Source organism: Quercus lobata, chromosome 11, assembly GCF_001633185.2.
Source record: "Quercus lobata isolate SW786 chromosome 11, ValleyOak3.0 Primary Assembly, whole genome shotgun sequence".
In the NCBI taxonomy this organism is placed as follows: Eukaryota; Viridiplantae; Streptophyta; class Magnoliopsida; order Fagales; family Fagaceae; genus Quercus; species Quercus lobata.
This window is the reverse complement of record NC_044914.1, coordinates 5,751,883-5,773,865: the sequence shown is the minus strand read 5'-3', so window position 1 is coordinate 5,773,865 and position 21,983 is coordinate 5,751,883. Positions and strand designations below refer to the sequence as shown.

General features: G+C 31.8%; 1 protein-coding gene across 2 annotated transcripts; it reads right to left on the bottom strand.

Moving 5' to 3' along the window:
- Positions 1-2,635: 2,635 nt before the first annotated feature.
- On the bottom strand, positions 2,636-5,404 carry LOC115969064 (spermidine hydroxycinnamoyl transferase-like). Of its 2 annotated transcripts, none has more exons than XM_031088628.1 (2): positions 5,218-5,404; positions 2,636-4,659 (listed from the first exon to the last, which is right to left on the bottom strand). In XM_031088628.1, the coding sequence occupies exon 2, from the start codon at positions 4,391-4,393 to the stop codon at positions 3,011-3,013; it is 1,383 nt and encodes a 460-aa protein (XP_030944488.1). In that variant the 5' UTR covers positions 4,394-4,659; positions 5,218-5,404; the 3' UTR covers positions 2,636-3,010. The 2 variants fall into 2 exon arrangements, with proteins under 2 accessions (XP_030944488.1, XP_030944487.1); XM_031088627.1 differs by having other exon boundaries at positions 2,636-4,635.
- Positions 5,405-21,983: the final 16,579 nt, after the last annotated feature.

The window sequence follows — 21,983 nt, the reverse complement described above, 5'->3', positions numbered from 1 at the left end:
AAACATTTCCCAGTACCTATCCGAGTAATTCTTGAGAGTCTTGCCCTCTCTCGCACAGACAAAGTCAGCAGGGATCCCAAAGGCCGAGGAGTCCTGCTGCATGTAATAAAGCGAGCACCAAAAGCCCGAGTCAGTGCTTTGAAAGATCCAACAAAATTGGCCCTTAAGCCATTGAACCACCTCATCGCCGTCAGACCCAAGCTCGATGGAAAAACTTTGCACATCAAAGCCTCGTTCTTGGAGTAAATAGCCATCTTCTGGCTGTAATAGCTTACATGTTCTACCGGATCTGAATGACCATCATACAGAGAGAACGTAGGCTGATGGAACCGCTGAGGATGAGTAGCATCGTCTATGTTTCTCGTAAAGGGCGACTTGGAAATTTGACTCAAGGCTTTGTTCATGGCATCGTTTCCCAGGCCCCTGCTAGTTAGACTTCTACGCTTACATCGATGGCAGTGCTCCTCTTCATAGGAGAAAGTCTCGCTTGGCGGAGTTCTTGATCTCCGCCTATAACTAGTTCTATCCGACTCCTCAGATGATGGTTCGAAGCAAGGTGGGGAACGCTCCCGCCGTGCATGGCGCAACTCTCTCTTCAAATTTGCAATCTCACGTTACAGATTCCCATCATGCTTCGTATGGGAGACGTGACTCTTCCCCCGAGAGTGGCTCCTGGTTGTATGAGTTGTACGTACACTCCCTTCATGGCCTTCTCTTCGTTCGGGACTCCTTCGAGAACCACCATGCTGAGAGCCCCTTAACTCTGCCTGGTGCAGGTTGACATTCTCCTGGTGCGGTCCCACCGCGGGGTGATGTGGACCCACTTCCTCCATCAGAAACGTTGCACCGGAAGTCCTCTAAGCTAACACAAGCTCTTCCCACAGACGGCGCCAATTGTAAGGACACGATTTGTAACGACCCGTAATAGTGTTGGGTTCGCGCATAAAAAGGCCCAAACAATATGATTTGTAGAGCGTGAGTGTAAAGAACTAGGTTAACTTTTGTATAATAAAAAGATTCACTCTCACGTATATTGAAAGTCTAGAGTTGGCACAACGATCGTTTTCTTTGATAATCGATACAGTTCTTTTTCTCTCTTTTTGCTCTTCTTCTTTTGTCTGTGTTTTTCTTTCTTTTCTTTTCTGTTCCGATCCCCCCTTTTCTGCATGTACTTCTTTCAGTTTATATACCCCCCTTTGTGTTCCATCCTCACCGCACACGTGTAGGTTGGGTTCGGAGAATTTCTTTCTGTCCCATCTAGCACCTTCTGGAACTTCCTATGGACAGCTATAAGGCTGCTTCCTTACTGTTCAGGTATCACCTCCACATTAATGCGGCCAGAGAGTTAGTTGAGAGGTCATTAATGTGGAGGCAGCTGTAGTTATAGATATTTGTTTGCCTTATCTCTTTCATCCTTGGTCGGTTATTCTATCTTTAGTGGTGACTTAGTTCTGAGGTCTGGTTGTAACAAGACCGCGTCCTGATCGTCCTCGGACGCATACTGCCGAGGAGTATGGCGTCCTCGGACAGATATAGAACTCTATCCTCGTGATATTGACTACCACCCCCTTCAATAATTACCTTATGACCTGACTTGGCCTCCTCGGACGTATATGCATCCTCGGATGGGCCACAGGCCCAACAATCCTGAACTTAATGGGCCTATTGATCGAACAGCCCCCACAATATCAAAATTAAAGTAAATGAATATGTAAAGTTAAAACTGCCTAATATGAATTTGTAAAGCCATTATATTTATATATTTATATATTTAATATTGTCAAAAAATTAAAAGTAAAAAATAAATAATAACAAGAATAATGATGTGGTCAATGATGTAACAAATGAGAATGCTCAACAGGAGCGTAGCAACAAAAATACGATATGAAAATCCAATTAAAGACAATTAAATCTTAATAAATAAAACTATATGCATTAAAAAAAAAAATTAGATCATGTTCTCTTTATATTGTTATACAAATTATTTTCTTTCATTTCGATAGATGAAGTGTTCAATTTTAGACATAAAGTCTACTTTTTTCCTACATATTATTTTAAATATTAAATTTGTAATGTGGTATAGTCTCCTAGAAATGTCTAAGAAATATGCAGTTCCAATCTCATGCATCTATATTAGTAAACAAAATTCGATCGATAGTTTGAAACTACTCCTATGATGAGAAAAATTATAATTATAATAATCTCTTTTTAAGACAATGAAATTTTTGAATAATATATTTAAAACTCAAACAGTTTAGTTGTACTAGAAAAATAAGTCCAAATAATAAAATTATGATATATTTTTTGAGATAGATAAATGAAAAATAATTTTAGAAATTGTTTTGAGTTTCTGGGTGAACAAATTATTTTCCTCAAAATTTAGAGAACAAATTATATATTATACCATGACTAAAATAAAATTATCTATTTCCACGCATCGCGTAAGTTTGAGACTAGTTTGTAATAAATTCTATAGAATATGGCTAGGTGTTAAGAGTTAAAGACTTCCAAAATACGAACATTATTCTTGCTTGTATAACGCTATAAGTAAATATTTTTAAATATCAAATGACAAAGTATATCAACTTACATAAATAGCAGAACTAAATCTTGAATCATCAATTGGCCCCCAAAAGAGAGAAATTTTGGTTTAAATTTGCTTGCCATTATTTTGCACATCAACTTACATAAATAGCAGAACTACAAAAATAGGATGTGTCTCATCCAGCTACTTTTAAATTAAAGGAACCATTCATATCTAATAATTTAAAATAGCAATAGATTAACACCTAGTGTTAAATCTTCTGCTACCATTTCTTCCTAAAAGATAGGGAGCATTATTGACAAATCCTATCAACTAATCAACTGCTACCAATCCTTGCGAAATAACTAAGAACTAGTCCAGCACATCCAACTCCACTTCATCAGCTTTTATCCTTTGTTGAGTCCAAGCACTCATGCAACTTTGCACATCCACAGCTGGTCCTGTGTTGTCCTGAGATATTTCGGTTCATATAGCAAGATCCTCATAGAAGAATTTCTTGAAAGAATCCATATGTTGTGTTTGTAAACGAAATGCTATGATGAGAGATCCATCATTAAGGGGACTTGGCAAAATAAATGATTTACCATCCATATTTAACAACCCTGGACCCACGTATGTAGGCTCTCCCCATCCAAAATCTGTGTCATAGACTGGTAGATTCATCCAGCTACCAAGAGAAAGGTTAGGATTCCCTAAGAAAGGTGCTTCTGTGCCGAGTCCTCGAATGTGAAAGCTGTTCCTCAGACCACCAACATGTTTCTGACTTGCTATAAAATCAAGATTAGACATTATATACTCATCTGTCACTGTCTCAATGGCTTCCCTTAGTTTTCCAGCAGAATAACCCAGTGGCTTGGACAAGAGGTCGCCGTAGAGACATGTTGATGTCACTGTAGCACAAATTGCGTTTCCAAAATATTGTTGAGGGAGAGGTGGATTTAACCGGTTGCGAATGTCAACTAAAATGCGAACCCTTGTAGGTTGATTGTCATGATCAGCTACACGACGTACCTTACAAGCACACCTCCACATGTGGCCAGAAATAGCCTCGTATCTAGAATATGGCCTTATTGTTGACACCCCATTTTCTTGATATGGGGTTTCATTATTGGCTCTGTTCCTTAGTCCCTCAACTTGCTCTCTAGTAAGTTTTAATAAGGTCACACTAGTTTCCTTCTTTTGCTCTTCCTTGGCATCCAAGCTCCCGATCATGAGTGGTGACTTTGTGGTGTACGTTATGTGATCAAAGCGCAGCTTCATAAGCGGTTTACTTGATCTCAACACAGTTCGATCAAGAAATGGTATCTCATTGTCCTCCAAATCGCATCCTCGAGCCAACTTTGCCCATGAGTTGATGAAGTTAGTTGCAGATAGTCCATCAGCCATGGTATGAGATACGGCTGTTCCAACACAAATGCCACCACAGCTAAATCTTGTCAATTGTGCCAGGAACAAAGGCCACTCCTCAATTGGAGTAGTATAATCAATCTTGGGGACAAGATCTTCGACTACACCAGTTGGTGCAAAATCACCAAGTTCATCCAATTTTACGTCAGCATAAGCTTCCGATATTTGCACTCCCATTACATTGCAATCAAGTTCTAGCCGGCCGCCTTCTATCCAGCGTAGCCGGCCAGCAAGGGGGTAGAAGTGAACCAATGCACGACTTAATGCATTTTTCATCTTCTCAAATGAAAATGGGATGTTGTTGTTGGATTTGTAAATGTGTATGGCTGGTGCATGAGTCCACTGTGCTACTTGATCACTCTCAGATAACTGCAATAGGCCACTTGGAGTAGGCTCGCTTGGAATGACTATGGAATTAGACTTGATGCTGATGCTCATCATTTTGTTCTACAAATTAAGGCAATAATTCCCTAACTTCGCTTAAAAACTTCTTTTGGAAACCCTTCACCTTGCCATAAAAACTGCCTTGTTCATGATTCAGTTCTCCAAAATACAGGATTTTTAGGCTTGATTTCCATGTCGGCATACAATGACAGATTGTTCACTAACTCTGGCCACATACTCCCAAGAATTCAGTCAAGATGGTAGTGCAGTTTTCCTTTTAAGAATTCAAAACCATTTATCTGAGAAAAAAAATTGAGAATAAGCTGCAGCAAACATTAGCAGAAAAATCCAGACAATAAAAACACTTAAAAACCCATTTGAATCTTAAAAAGTCATTAAAAAGCGAAGGGCACAACTACACAACAAAGCAATAGAAATATCAAACTTCATGGTGAACTTTTAGTCATGCTTACTGTCATCAATCTAGTCTGAGATTATTATTATTATTATTATTATTATTATTATTATTATTATTTTTATCATCAATCCTAGTTTGACATTCTCACCAACAGATCTGGAACATCTAGAAAGCATATCTTATGACTAATTTAGCTTGTTAAAATTGTAATTTTGTTAGTAGCAAGCATATCTTTTGACTGATCTGAAATTTCAGCAAGTTTAAGTTTATTTTGAAATTAAACAAGATCATTTTAAGCCTTATGCATTGTATTATTTACAACCCTCATTCTACTTGCTTCTTAAAAATACTACTCCACCAAGTCTATAAGTTCTCTTTGAATTTTCTAAACTAGTAGGATAAATAAGGAAGTAATTATTTAAATTATAAAAATAAAAATAAAAAGTGGCGAGAAGACATATACCTGAATCTTATTATTCTCAGAGTTCTTCTTGCTCCAGCAGCTACGTTTGCGGCAGCGTATGTGTCGGTGGGAGAAGAGTTAGAGGAGATGAGATTTGATTTTGTGGCCTGAAACTAACTATTGTGATTTTTTTTTTTTTTTTTGGAAAGGACTATTGTGTTTGAGCATTGAGGATTTAATTAAGCTATGACCGTTAGGTAGCGTCAATAAAATGATGATGTGGGTGGCATATGTACATATAGGTGCGGTTTGGATTGAGGGTCAGTTTGGATATAATTTATTTTGCTGAAATTGAAAATTGAAAACACTATAGTAAAATAATTTTTAAATGTGTAAATAGTACCGTGAGACCCATTTTTAATGAAAAAGTTGATAAAAAGTGGAGTTTGTGGGACTCGTGAACAGTGCATTTATGCACTGTTCACAAAAGACTGGTCAACAGTTGCGGCTGAAAAAAAAAATAAAAATAAAAATAAAAAAAAGAGAGAGAGAGAGAAAACGCAGACGCAGCACTTAAACGTGCTATCCAAACATACACTGAGATGAATCTTGCGTTTGTGTTTGCGTTTTTTATTTTTTATTTTTTTTTACCCAGAAGCACGTGAACACAGCTGCTAGTGGGTCCCGTGCACAGTACATGGGACCCACACCACTTTCAACGTCCACATATTTGTCTGCTATGACACTGTTAGTGGGTCCCATGTACTGTTTATGAGATCCACAAATCTCAACTTTTTCATTAAAAATGAGTCTCACGGTACTATTCACACATTTAAAAATTATTTTGCTAGAGTGTTTTCAATTTTCAGTTTTCAGTTTCAGTAACAATAAGTTTAATCCAAACAGACCCTGGAGTAATGTTGTGGACATAAGGGTCATCAAATAGCCAACGGCCTATAGCCCAACCCAGAAACCCGACGGCCCACCTGGCTAATGGGTGGCCCAGCCCGTTGTTATTGAGGCCCATGGGTAGCCCACTAGCCCAATAGGTCAAGTCGTGGGCTAGTTTTTATGCCCATGGGTACCCAGTGGGCTAGCCCAGTAGCCCAACCCGTTGCCCAACCCATTGGCCTAACTAATTGGCCCAGCCCAATAACTCATAATTCATAACAAAAAAATATATAGGAAGTGTATGAAAGATTGATTCTGAGATATTATTGAGGAATTTCTTAAAAGAACTCCCTCAACCACTAAGATACTCAAAGTAATTGTGCTAAACTTAGTTTACTAAATATATATTTTTCTAGTAGTCTAGCAAATTTGAATTAACCATTTGACATTTTTTTTATTAAAGATAAAAATAAGTGAAAAAAAATTACCCATTACTTGATTTCTTGTAATTAAAATATCATACAAAAAGGAAAAAAAATATAAAAATAAATTACTCCACATTCCACACTCTAAATACTAATTACTATCTTAAATATTTATAATCCACTTAATAATATAAATTTACAAAAAAAAAATTACCCAGTACTTTATTTCTTGAAAGTAAAGTACGATACAAAATGAAAAAAAATAAATATAAATTACTCTACAATCTACCCTCTAAATATTAATTATTATCTTAAATATTTATAATCCACTTAATAATATAAAATTTAAAAGAGAAAAAAAAAGTGAAAAAAAAAAAATTTACCCAATACTTTATTTCTTGAAAGTAAAGTACCATACAAAAAGAAAAAGATAAAAAAATATAAAGATAAATTACTCCACAGTCTACACTCTAAATACTAATTACTATTTTAAATATTTATAATCTACTTAATAATACAAGATTTAGTTGCACAGAGCTTTAACCTTTTTTAAGGATAAATGACAAACACTGAGGTTTAACCTTTGATGTACACAACTGTGAGGGTAGGTCAGACCTTGTAGGTTTTGAACTACACGTGGGTGGAGAGTTTAGACTTGGGTCATAAATCATAATGGCTAGTCTTGGGCTTTTTGTCTATTTTGAAAAGGTAGTCATTTGTTTTTAGAGAATTACATTTGTTTGGTCTAATTGTCAACCTTAGCCCATATCAGTAACTAATAGTAAAAATAAGTTATTGGGTAATAGTTTAAAAACTTAATGAAAAAGGTTTAAAAAACTAAATGGAAGCTTAGAGCGCCACATAGTAGGACCTCATGCATTTCCATATGAGGTCTCTACCTTTATATATATATTGATTGATTGGGCCGAGTAAGATTAAACAAGTTCCAAGTTGTATTCATGATTTTTATTTTATTTTATTTTATTTTTTTATAGACATAATCAGGATTGATGCGTGTACAGTCTAAATGAAAAGTTTGGGCTCAATCAAATAGGGTCAAGCCACAGCTAGATAGCTTAGAACTTAGGTACCTTGTCCTAATAAGAGGAAATTAGCTGCAGATGACTAGCCCACGTCAATACCACACAGGGTGTGACTTGATGGTAGAAGTCTTTATTATTACACCCAGAAAGGAGCGGTTCAAACAATAGTCCTAGTAAGGCCCTTGTGGTACATGTAGTATTACTCATTGTTGTCACGTGGTGTGAGGTCGATAAATCCACACCAGAGACCCTCTTTTCTTATTCAGCAAAAAAAAAAAAAAAAAAAATGACATACCACGTCAATGTGGCAGTTATTTTGAGGAAAATCTTAAATCACATATTATTTTACAAACAGTTGACGGGTAAAATAAAAAAAAACGATATTAGTGGTGGACTTATATGGAAATCAGTAAGAATTTGTCACATCAATAGTTTATAAAAATATTGTAAAAAAGTTTGTGATTGTAGCACTACTCTTTTAAAATGGTAACACTCCAAACGTTAAGGATTTGACTCATTTGAGTTTTTAGAATGATAGACCGTGAATTCAATCCCACTTAAAATCAAATTGCTACAAATCCAATTAACTGAAAAAATTGCTTATCCTTCGCCCTATATAAGGAAGGCTTCCGCATTAATTTTGTACATGAGAGCATTCAAGCAAATGAAGGATTGGAAGAGATACCATACAATCAATTAGTTTGCCTCTAATTGTGTTCATAGGAGACAAAGTGTATTGCTCAAGACTCAAGATTAACCACCCAGCCCCATATAGATCACCAAAACGATAAATTTTCTTGAGGTAGGCTACCCATCAAATTACAATACAAATATAGGGGGGATGAAAAAGAAAAAAGAAAAAAAGAAAAAATAGAAATAGCAGCTTAGGAATGCTGTATGACCTCCTTAGGGGAAACGATACAAATGGGATCTTTACTGTAGAGGGATTCAAAACGAGGAGCCCCCTCTTACCAAGGGTGAAGCTATGTATTGGCTTGAAACCCCCCCCCCCCCCCCGGCGCAGGGACGGCGCCACCCCCTTTTTTAAATTATAATATACATAAATATTGAAATCTGAAAGGTTAGGTCTAAAAATATGGGAGTCACCACCCCCCCCAAAAAAAAAGTCCAATAATTCTCTTAAAAATTTATTGGCTTAGTGGTCATCTAGACAAGTTTTTCTTTGTTTTTCCTTTGTTTTTCCATAATTTCTTTCTTTTTATATTGTACAATGTGCTGTTATATTTGCTAAAGTTTTGGATTATTTGTGATTTTAAAGACTTAGTTGGTTCAATTGTAATTGTTTTATTCTTTTTGATAGACAATTCTATCATTGATATTAAAATTTTGGCTAAAATGCAAATTGTACCCTCTAAGTTTGATTGAAATTCATTTCAGTCCTTTAACTTTACTTTCGTTCAATTTAGCACTATAAGTTTCAAATTTATTCAATTCAAATCTTCTGTACAATTTTGTTTAAAATTTTCCATTAAAAAAAATATTATTTTCACATGAAAAAAACCTATAAAATTAATAAAACTATTTTATAAAATGTTTATGTGAATTTTATTTTCAAATTTTTTTTCATTCGTTAATTGCAGACTTATCAGCAATTGAGTCCTATAAGTTTAAAAAAAATTTCAATTCATGTCTTTTGTCCAATTTTGTTAAAGAATTACCATTAAAAAAAAATATTACTTTCATGTTAAAAAAATCTATAAAATTAATAAAAATAATTTTATAGATTTTTTATGTGAGAATTCTTTTTCATAATTTTTTTTTCATTAGTTAATTGCATACTTAACAACAATTTTTTTAAACAAAATTGGACAAGAAGTCTTACTTGAATAAATTTGAAACTTATAAGACTCAACTGAACAAAATAAAGTTAGAGGATTGAAATAAATTTCAGCCAAACTTAAAGAGTGCAATTTGCATATTAGCCTAAAAATTGAACTTTTAAGACTTTCTAGCTAGAGATGCATGATAACATATGAATTTTATTATAAAAAAAGTTCATCCTCAAGCATAACTTCGTTAAAAAAAATGTAAAACTTTGATAATAAATAATGTTTTTTTTCATATATTTTTATTAATGTCTAATATCAAACTAGATAACTTTTTTATTTTCATTAGAATTTAAACAATAATAAGTTCTAAAATTTTAGTAATTATACATAATCAATAGTCAAAATTGATAATTTTGTAAATTATGACTTCCTCTAGGATTAAAATATTATATAAATATATATATATATATATATATGAGTGTGTGTGCATGTAGGTTTTGTCTTGACTAATGTTTTAGTACCATAACTTGGCCCCCCCAAATAAAAATTTTTTGGCTTTGCCCCTATCTTTTAGGGTGTGTTTGTTTGGAGGTGAAATATGGTGGATAGAAAACTTTGGAGAGAAAATAGGAAGGAAAACTTTTTTGGAATGTGTTTGGTTGGGTGGGGAGGAAAGAAAATAAATTGTAGGGCTGAGGTGTTTTCTCCCTGGGCCCACCAAAATGTTTTCTCCCCAAAATGGAGAGAAAACTGAGTGGGGATGAATTTTTTCTTGATGGACAAAAATGCCTATGTGCACATACCTTTATTTTTTTTTATTTTTTTTCTCCTTGGGTAGTAAGTAACGTTGCCTTTCTTTTTTTGTTTTTTGTTTTTTTCTTTTGGGCCTGGGCATTCCTTTTTTTTTTTCTTTTGATTTTCTAGGGCTGGGTGTGATAGTTGTTTTTTTTTTTAAAAGATGTGATTTTTATTTTTTTAATAAATTTGGGTGATTGCTCTTTTTTGGTGGTTATTTGTCACTTTTTTGTTTTAATTGGTTTGTCGTTGAGCTTAAATCAAATCCCAAACTTACAAACTTGGTTCCCTTCAAGCCAGGGTAGGGTAACTACACCACTCAGAGTGCATACCAGATGTTAGCTAAATCTGACAGGAGTCTTGTTCCAAACTGCTCCAACTTAGGTTGAAACAAAAGAATGTGGTCTGGAATTTGGTGCTTGCTGGTCCCCCCCAAGGTTAAGCACATGTTGTGGAGAGCAACTCATGAAGCTATCCCAACCCTGCTAAACCTGTAGAAACGCAAAGTGGTCTCTTTAGTCACCTGTCCTAGGTGTCTCTCGACTTGTGAGGACACCATTCATTCCTTGTGGAGCTCCCCTGCTTTGCGGGTCATTTGGGAAGCTACTGCAGCTGGTCAGAGGCTTCTAAAACATAGATTCATGACATTTGCTGACCTCATGGAGACGGTAGTGGAGATGAAGGACTGCTTCGATATCAACTTGGTAGCTGTGATCTTGTGGATGATTTGGGAATGTAGAAATTCTGACCGCGTGGGGGGCTGCTCTACTAACCTTCGTACCATTCGTGTTAAGGCTTCGACCTTTCTCCATGATTTTTCCTCGGCTCAGATTCCTCGACAGGTGCAGCTCTCAGTTTCTGGCAACAACTCTAGGTGGAATCCCCCTAATCCTTTGACGTATAAGGTGAATTTTGACTGGGCAATTTTTAAGGAATTGGGTGCTGCTGGTTTAGGTATGGTTATCCGAGACTCTGAAGATTCAGTTATTGGCGCCTTGGCTGAAAGAATACCTCTGCCATGTTCAGTTGCTAAGGTGGAAGCCTTAGCGTGTAGAAGAGCAATCTTAATTATTCGTGAAGGAGATGATGATTTTTTGAAGCCACTGTCGAGGAGGATGCTGAGATTGTCATCTCGACTCTAAAAGATGGTAGGACCAGCAAATCTAAATTTGGCCATATCATCTAGGATTCCCTTGTGTTAGCAAATGAGCTTTGTTTTTGTGTTTTCTCTCATGTAAAAAGATTAGGCAATACTGTTGCCCATTACCTTGCCAGAAAAGTCAAATCTGGTAATGAGCTACAGGTTTGGATTAAGTCTACACCTGATGACATAGCTCCTCTAGTGTACCGTGACTCTTTGTAGTCTTTTTTCCTTTTCAATGAATATGACCCTCGGGTTTGGATTCTCAAAAAAAAAAAAATTAGGCATCATTCTTTAATAAGGGTATATGAGTAAATTTATTCAAACTTATTTTTTTCATCCCTCCACTTTTTCACTCCTAGTCAAACAAAAATGAGAGAAAATAAAATATTTTCTATCATCTCACCGTTTTTTATCCTTCCACTTTTCCACTCCTCCAACCAAATGGACACACTACTATCCTTGATTGGTAGATGGAAGTACAAAGTTGCATCTTGTGGTATGAAGAGGGACTCAAGCAAGGAGAGAAAATCGAGAGCCTGAACAAGAGCTGTAGAAGAAAACTGATTGGATAGGACCATCTATGTAAACTCATGAAGATATGTCTGACATTGACACCAAAGTCATGGTACATGGGCTGAGCATCCATTTGCCTCCTAACCGGTCCAGTAGAAGAGGAAAACTTTCAGCCTCTAGAGGAACAAAGCCATAACAGAGGAAATGGATAAGCTTTTTTAGGCTCAATTCATTAAGGAATGACGCTTAATTTCTCAAGAAATACAGATGAATGAGCTTGGCCATGAAAATACTTTATTTATTAGAAAACAAGGATTGTACAATAGGTAATGCCACACTTAAAGCATTTTTGGAGATAGGGAGATACCGCAATTCTCCAATGTTGCTCAATTGCACTAGAGCAAGAGAGCGTTTTATACCAATATCTATCGGTATCTCCTACCGTAGTTAGCTCAACATTAATTAGAGAAGATGAGGGGATTTAGAAGCCTACGTACAATACATGTCGGGTCTTATGACTTATGAGGAGCAAAAGAGAGATCAATAAGGATTGAAAAGTTGGCTTTCGCCTTAATAACATTAACAAGGACACTTAGGACATACTTCCAAGCATATACCATTATAGTACTAACTGAACAACCATTAAAATGGGCCTTACACAAGCTTAACACTTTTGAAAGCTTAATCTAGTGGTCAATGAAATTTGATGTTGTGTATTAGATAAGGATGAAAATATAGGGCAAGTTGTACCCATCTTCATGGCTAAGTATACTCTTGATGAGGAGGAGTTGGGGGAAGAGCATATTGAGAAAATGAAAGAGAAAACCCAGACCATAAGCTTTGAAGGTTCGACAAATAGACAGGACAATGGGGGACGGTTAATCTTGACCATGCTTAAAGGGAAAAACTCGATTATGCTTTGCACTTCAAATTCAAGGCAACTAACAGTGAGGTAGAATATGATTATCTCATATTCAACCTTCAAATTGTGAAAGAATTGGGGGCAAACTATGTGCCAGCCAACAATGACTCCCAATTGGTGGTCAACCAAGTATCACGCAAGTACAAGGCCAATAGGTAAAATGGATAAATATTTGGCTGAGGTTTTGGATTTACATGATCAGTCTAAGAAGTTCGATATCAAACAAGTCTCGAGAGAGTAGAATAAAAGTATAGATAAGGGTACGTTTGGTACACTGAATGTGGATTACAACAGGAATGGTAATCTTTATTACCAGGAATAAAAGGTGTTGTAATGGAATAACTAAACATATTCATTAGTTTGGTTGTGAGTTGTAACATCAATATATTACTAAAAGCTGAAGCGTAGTGTTTAATGCTGCTGCGTTCAGGTTGAGCCACGTCAACGTCCATGTCATCATCTTTTTTTTTCTTTTTTCTTTTTTCCATTTTCTTATAATTATTTATAATTTTTTTTTTTCATATTTACACTTCTCCAACCTTTTTTCCTCCCTTACCTTTTCATCTCCCCACTACTTCTTTAACCTTTCTCCTTCTCTCATTCTCTCATCTTCTCATCTCCCCACTACTCTTTGCATTAATATCATTCTTCATCTTTCCCTTCATCTTCCTATATTTTTGTCTCTTCTTATTCACACTTTCTTACTATAAATTTGTCACTATCTCATTCATTCCATGCATAGTTTTCCCTTACAAAAAAAAGGTTCTCTCTCTCTCTCTCTCTCTCACACACACACACACACACACACAATTTTTGATTCAGTAATATATTGATTTTTCTTGCATCTTCGCTTTAGGTTAATAATTTTTTATATTCTTTAATCTACTTTAGGTTAATGCGATTCAGTTCTCTCTCTCTCTCTCTCTTTGATTGTTAAATGTTATCCTATTGCATTATAAAGGATTAAATATAAAAATATAATATTATTCTAATACATAGCATGATTTGGATAATTTAATTTGGTAGCTACTGTAATTTGATAGCATGATTTTTATAGTGCTCAATTTAGATGTTAAACTATGAGACTTTAATCATTTTTGTTTATTTTTTAATCCTTTGTGGTAGACAAAGTACTCTATAATGCAATTTATTTAGAGAAAAGCAAAGGTTGGCTAAACAAAAGTTATTGGATGAGAGACAAATTTTATCTTTCGTAATTTTACTTTAATTATTATTATTATTTTATAACAATGCATAAATAGAAATTTAATTCTTAGATTTTGCTAATAATTGATTATTTGATAATATGTTTTGGGTGGACGAAATTACAATTTCCGCAAAGAAAATAACCTTAGTAGATTATAAATAACAATTTTTTTTCCTAATTGGTCCAATTAATCATAGTTAAGTTTTATTAATTTTTTTAGTTACTTTTTTCAGTGTTTTGGATTGTAGGCAGAAAAAATAAGTTTGAGAAAGTTTGTTTAAAACTAAAAGAATAATTTCTAAATTTTATTTTCTTTTTAATGATTCACAAAATGTTATAAATAACTTTTATTAAAAAATAAATATTTTCGTTAAATTGCCTTTTGAATTTTTGAGGAAAATTGTATTTTTTTTTCATTTTAGTACGACAAAAATTATTAAATTTATGATTTATGATTGTTTCTATATTACATTTATGATTATTCTTATAATGAATAAAAATATAATTACAAAATACATTACTCTTTATTAAATTAGTTTAAATTGTATAAAAAAAATTTAATAAAACTACCATAAAAATAATTATCATGCGCAACGCGCAGGTTTGTGGCTAATCTATATATATATATATAAAACCGAAACCTTTGGAGCTCCTACAATTTTCCACGTCATCACTATTTTCTTTTTCTTTTTATTTTAGATTCTTTTTATTTTTGGTTCAATTTTCCACGTCATCACTATTTTCTTTTTCTTTTTCTTTTTATTTTAGATTCTTTTTATTTTTGGTTTTATATCTTATCAAGTATTACAATAGTTTAGTTTAAATAAAATTCTATTAGATATATGTTTCAAAAGCTTGAAAATAGCCTTTGGAGCTCTCACAATTTTCCACGTCATCACTATTTTCTTTTTCTTTTTCTTTTTATTTTAGATTCTTTTTATTTTTGGTTTTATATCTTATCAAGTATTACAATAGTTTAGTTTAAATAAAATTCTATTAGATATATGTTTCAAAAGCTTGAAAATTCTATTTCAACTAAAATTCTATAACAAAAATTTTCACAAATATAAACTTCTGCCAAGGTCGAAACCCTTCATACTCACTCAAATTTTCACAAAGAAAACACACATATCAAATTGAAGCCATAGTAGGAAGCAAGTTGATTCTTCAACGAGAACAAATCCTGTAGTACAAAGGCCACCTAATTGTTTTTAGTTTTGAACTCGATTGTCTTATTAACAACAAAGTCTATGAATTGCAGTGATGGACAACCGTCCACAAATAACATCCACGCAAGGGCTTGATGTTCTTCTTAATTATCTCATATAATTCTAGGAATTATTTTATTTAATTTTTTTTTGGAATTAATATATTTAGATGGTTGGCATAGCAGACAACGTAAAAACAATTTTCTGTTATTTATGTTGCCTTCTGCATAACCCTAAATCAATGTTGAAATGTTGTGTTTTACAACCATCTGATCTTGGTAACCAAACCCTGCACCTATGATTGTTTATGATTATTTTTGTTCATTGTTTGTAGTTTAAACCCATTAAAACTTATTGGCTGATGGTATTTCATGGTTTTTTTTTCCCCTTTACTTTTACTTTCAAGGTTGCTAGGAACACAACCTAACATGTGGTTTTTTTTTTCATTGTTTAAAGTTTAGACCCATTAAAATTTAAAACTTATTACTTTATAGGTTCATGTACTTTTTTCTTCTTCTTATTTTTCTCTTTTGAATAGTCATATATTTTGTGTTAGTTTTTGCAATATTTGAACATATTTAGCAGATTTCAACAACTATACCATGTATTATTCTTTTGAAGGTAATCAATTTTTCTTTTATATTTCTCTATTATAAAATCATATATATATATATATAGTTTTGTTTCAATAATTTATAGTATGTAAATCTTATGATTCCTTAATATTTTTTTGGCCTTTTGGAAGTTTTAACATTTGACTTTTTGAGTTATATTTTTGTAATATCCAAAACTATCTGGAAAATTTCAATAATTATAACCATGAATTATTATTTTGAGTGTAACAAATTTTTCTCTTATATTTCTCTGTTGTGTAGTCACACACATATATATTTTTATAATTTTTAAGCTCTTAATCTTTTGATTCTTTTCAATAGTTATAAGTTTATAGTCATGAACTATTATTTAATATTTTTCGTAAGTCATTACATGTTCAAATAATGACTTCTTTATCAAATTGTAACACAAATTGAAGTTATACAAGAGCAATTCATGCAATAATGTAGCTTCTTAATCAATTTAAAATTTTATAAAATCAATTTAGTTTACCACATAAATAGGTAGGTTCCCGTGCATAGCACGGGTTGGCGACTAGTTAGAATAAAACTTATGATCTATTTTAGGAAATATCTCATTCATACAAATATATTTCCTAGAAAATAATATATTTTAAATTTTAGAGAGATGAGCTATTTTTTGATGATTTTTTATTTCTATAATTATTAGGTGGATATGGAAAGTTTATTTATTTGGAAATATATTAATGTTAGAAATTATTATATCTACTAAGGAATAGCTATTACAACCCTTTTAGAGAGGAATAGTTATTCCTCATTTTAAAGAATAGCTATTCATAAGGAATGACTATTCCCTGTAATAAAAACATAACCAAACTATTGAATAGCTAAACCATAGGAATAACTATTACATTGCAGTGCCTATTACAGTCTACCAAACGTGCCCTAAGTTGACTTAACTAGCCTCGGTGTACTAGAGCCCAACTGCCCAACCTTAGCATATCTCCCCACTTGAATTCCTAGAAGAACCAAGTATCATGAATTTGGGAGAGAGGAAAGGGGTGAACCTTGCAAGTGTAAAGGAAAAATAAGTAGCGCCCATAATTGATATTGGCAGTCTAGGAAGCTCCCTATGGAAAAAAGGTGAAGCCAAAAAGGTTAGGTTCAAAGCAAGTAGGTACACTTTGATAGACGAGGTCTTGAACATAAGGATCTTCACTCTTTTTCTCCTTTAATTTGATGCCTCTCATCTTATAAGGTAGACTGTGTTAAAAGAAATTTATGAGAGGGTATGCAGGAATCACCCAAGCAGTAAGTTTTTAGCCTATATAACCTTGAGATCTCAATACTTCTTACTAAGCATGTAGAATAGCAGAAGGATGCACATGACTTGGTTAGGAGATATGATATATGTCAAAGGTTCTCTAACATCCCGAGGCGCGCCCATCAGAGGATATGATGCTAACAAGTCCGTGGCCCATTGCTTGGTGAGGAATAGACATTGTAGGTGTATTGCCTCATGGTAAAAGACAAGCCAAATTCATAGTGGTGGCTATAGATTACTTCATCAAATGGATTAAGGTAGAAGCATTGGTAACAATAACTGAAACAAACATCGAAAATTTTGTGTGAAAACCAATAGTCTATAGATTCAACATCATCCGAGTATTAGTTATAGATAATGGTAAGCAATTCAATAACCAAATGTGCAAGGAATTTTACACAACAATAACTGAAAGTTTCAAGAAAATTTTGATTCTTTTGAAGCTTGTATTTTGGTCATTTTAAAAGGTTCATGGATATTTTGGTGGTTTTTGGGAGTATTTTTGTGATTTGGAGGTTTTGGGGATATTTTTATCATTTTGGTTGTTTTGGGTGTTAGTTGGGTCATTTTGGATGTTTCAAAATTTCAATAGTATTTTTTATCATTTAAGTGATTTTGGGGATATTTTTATCATTTTAGTTGTTTTGGGTGTTAGTTGGGTCATTTTGGATGTTTCAAATTTTCAATAGTATTTTTTATCATTTAAGTGATTTTGGGGCTATTTTTATCATTTTGGAGGTATTTTACTTGTTTTGGTAATTTTTGAGGTATTTCAATCAATTTAGATGTGTTAGGAGTAATTTATTTTTATTTTTTTAAATTGATTTTGGAGGTAGGGTTTAGAATTGGAGGGGAAAAAAATATGAGTATCAAAGATTACCCATTTAATACCCATTTGAAATGGTTAATATATGGATTTTTACCCATTAATTGGATGAGTAATGGCTTATACTGGGTGGGTTACACGAGTTAATGGGTTTGGCTAATGATCCATAGCCACCTTTATTTGAAATGGATGGCGTCCGTGTCGATAAATTTCAACATATGTGTAATTTAGGTTAAAATGAGTTGTGTTGGTGGCAATAGAATATGACCTATTTATTAAGTATGTTAGTTGTGTCGTGTTAAGTCATTTAATAAACAAGTAGTGTTAAGATTGAGGGGTTTCAAGTCTTTTGACATAATTATCAAATGAACATGTTTGTGTTGATCCACATAGTTGAACATGTCCCATCAACACAAATTACCACCCTTAGGTTCATGTTTGTCTAGTTTATATTGTGTATTAATTAAAATTCTATGAAAAATCAAATGAATTATATTATAAATATTTAAGATATTTATTAGCATTTAGAGTGTGAACTGTGGAATGATTTATTTTTATCTTTTCTTTTTCTTTTTGTATGGTACTTTACTTTCAAGAAATCAAGTATTAGGTAAAAAAAAATTTTCACTTTTTTTTTTTTTTTTGTAAATTTTATATTATTAAGTGAATTATAAATATTTAAGATAGTAATTAGTATTTAGAGGGTGGACTATGGAGTGATTTATCTTTATCTTTTTTTCTTTTTGTATGGTACTTTACTTTCAAGAAATCAAGTACTAGGTAAATTATTTTTTTTAATTTTTTTTTCTTTTTTAAATTTCTTATTATTAAGTGGATTATAAATATTTAAGATAATAATTAGTTTTTAGAGTGTGGACCATGAAGTGATTTATTTTTATCTTTTTGTTTTCTTTTTCTTTTTGTATGATACTTTACTTTCAAGAAATTAAGTACTGGGTAAATTTCTTTTTTTTTTTACTTTTTTTTTCTTTTGTAAATTTTTTATTATTAAGTAGATTATAAATATTTAAGATAGTAATTAGTTTTTAGAGTGTGGACCGTGGAGTGATTTATCATTTTTTTTTCTTTTTGTATGGTACTTTACTTTCAAGAAATCAAGTACTTGGTAAACTTTTTTTTTTCTTTTGTAAATTTTTATATTATTAAGTGGATTATAAATATTTAAGATAGTAATTAGTATTTGGAGTGTGCACTGTGGACCGTAGAGTGATTTGTCTTTATCTTTTCTTTTTCTTTTTGTATGGTATTTTACTTTCAAGAAATCAAGTATAAAGTAAATTTTTTTTTTTCACTTTTTTTTTTGTAAATTTTATATTATTAAGTGGATTATAAATATTTAATATAGTAATTAGTATTTAGTGTATAGACTGTGGAGTGATTTATTTTTTTCTTTTTTTTTTCTTTTTCTTTTCTTTTTCTTTCTGTATAGTACTTTATTTTCAAGAAATAAAGTAATGGGTAAATTTTTTTTTTCTTTTATAAATTTTTTTTTCTTAAGTGGATAATAAATATTTAAGCTAGTTATTAGTATTTAGAGTTTGGGCCGTGGAGTGATTTATCTTTATCTTTTTCTTCTTCTTTTTTATCTTTTTGTATGGTACTTTATTTTCAAGAAATCAAGTACTGTGTAATTTTTTTTTCTTTTATAAATTTTATATTATTAAGTGGATTATAAATATTTAAGATAGTAATAGTATTTAGAATGTGGACTGTAGAGTGATTTATTTTTATCTTTTTCTTTTTGTATAGTACTTTAATATCTTTTTTTTTTTTTTTTTTGGTATAGTACTTTACTTTCAAGAAATAAAGTACTAGGTTTTTTTTTTTTTTTGTAAATTTTATATTATTAAGTGGATAATAAATATTTAAGATAGTTAGTAGTATTTAGAGTTTGGACTGTGGAGTGATTTATCTTTATCTTTTATTTTTCTTTTTCTTTTTGTATAGTACTTTATTTTCAAGAAATCAAGTACTAGGTAATTTGTTTTCACTTTTTTTTTTCTTTTGTAAATTGTATATTATTAAGTGGATTATAAATATTTAAGATAGTAATTAGTATTTAAAGTGTGGACTGTGGAGTGATTTATCTTTATCTTTTTCTCTCTTTTTTTTTTTTTTTTTTTTTTCATTTTGTTTGGTACTTTACTTTCAAGAAATCAAGTATTGGGTAAAACAAATTTCACTTTTTTTTTCTTTTATAAATTTTATATTATTAATTGGATTATAAATATTTAATATAGTAATTAGTATTTAGTGTATAGACTGTGGAGTGATTTTTTTTTTTTCTTTTTCTTTCTGTATGGTACTTTATTTTCAAGAAATAAAGTAATGGGTAAATTTTTTTTTCTTTTATAAATTTTTTTTTCTTAAGTGGATAATAAATATTTAAGCTAGTTATTAGTATTTAGAGTTTGGGCCGTGGAGTAATTTATCTTTATCTTTATCTTTTTATATGGTACTTTATTTTCAAGAAATCAAGTACTGTGTAATTTTTTTTTCTTTTATAAATTTTATATTATTAAGTGGATTATAAATATTTAAGATAGTAATAGTATTTAGAATGTGGACTGTAGAGTGATTTATTTTTATCTTTTTCTTTTTGTATAGTACCTTAATATCTTTTTTTTTTTTTTTTGGTATAGTACTTTACTTTCAAGAAATAAAGTACTAGGTTTTTTTTTTTTTTTTTTGTAAATTTTATATTATTAAGTGGATAATAAATATTTAAGATAGTTAGTAGTATTTAGAGTTTGGACTGTGTGAGTGATTTATCTTTATCTTTTATTTTTCTTTTTCTTTTTGTATAGTACTTTATTTTCAAGAAATCAAGTACTAGGTAATTTGTTTTCACTTTTTTTTTCTTTTGTAAATTGTATATTATTAAGTGGATTATAAATATTTAAGATAGTAATTAGTATTTAAAGTGTGGACTGTGTGGTGATTTATCTTTATCTTTTTCTCTCTTTTTTTTTTTTTTTCATTTTGTTTGGTACTTTACTTTCACGAAATCAAGTATTGGGTAAAACAAATTTCACTTTTTTTTTTCTTTTATAAATTTTATATTATTAAATGGATTATAAATATTTAAGATAACAATTATTATTTAGAGTGTGGATTGACTATGGAGTGATTTATCTATATCTTTTTTTTTTCTTTTTCTTTTTGTATGATACTTTACTTTCAAGAATTCAAGTACCAGGTAAATCCTATTAAAAAAAAGGTATTGGGCAATTTTTTTTTCCACAATAAAGGGGTATTAGCATCAAGTCATAACAAATATGTTGTTGTCAAGAAGCTAGACAATATGGTGAGGGAAGTTGAGAGGGAATTTAAAATCGATGTGATTGTGATTGGCCAAAATCTGGCCAATCTCAAAAATAACAAAAATGGGTAAGAAATAACAAAAACTAGCTTTGAAAAAAAAATTTAAGGTGTTAAAAAAAAAAAAAAAAAAAAAAAAACCTCTTTAGTTTCTGAACGAAAGCAGCAACACCAATACCACAAAGGCATGGACATCATTTTCTATATCCTCCTCGACTATTCCGAGCATGGACTGGGGAGAGAGGCCTAGCCATGAAGGATAGGCCGTGGAGCACAAAGAATAATGCTCTGGCTAAGGACCTCACTAGAGGACAAGGTGAGGGTTGGGGAAGGGAACAAGAAAGGAGAGAAGAAAAAAAAAATGAAAGAGAGAAAAGAGGAAGTTGAGGAAGAAGGGTGAGTACTGGTGCATTTCTAAAGTGACAATGTGATCTATTTATAGAAGAGAAAGAGCAAGTAAAATAAATGAAAATTTTGGGCTGAACCTCACAAATGTTTTTTATAAGTTATTGCTTTGACCAAAATTTTTATTGGTTTTTATGGCCAACCACTAGCATTTTTCTAAATAAGTTAAATGATTAACATATATTAAGCATGAGTAATGCTATAAACACAAAATTTTTAACAATATTTTTACACAAAGTTGATGTGACAAATTTTTATTGATTCTCATTTAAGCTCGTTACTTATACCATTTTTTTTTTTTTACTTACTAATAATCACTCACAATATCAACTATTTGTAAATAAATAAATAAATAATTGTTTGTAGCTCTAGCATTTTCAATTAAACATTGATGCCAATTGCCTCAACAAATCTAT

What these genes read in the sequence shown, in the direction of transcription:
- LOC115969064 (XM_031088628.1), bottom strand. Translation starts at nt 4,393, where the DNA reads ATGATGAGCATCAGCATCAAGTCTAATTCCATAGTCATTCCAAGCGAG.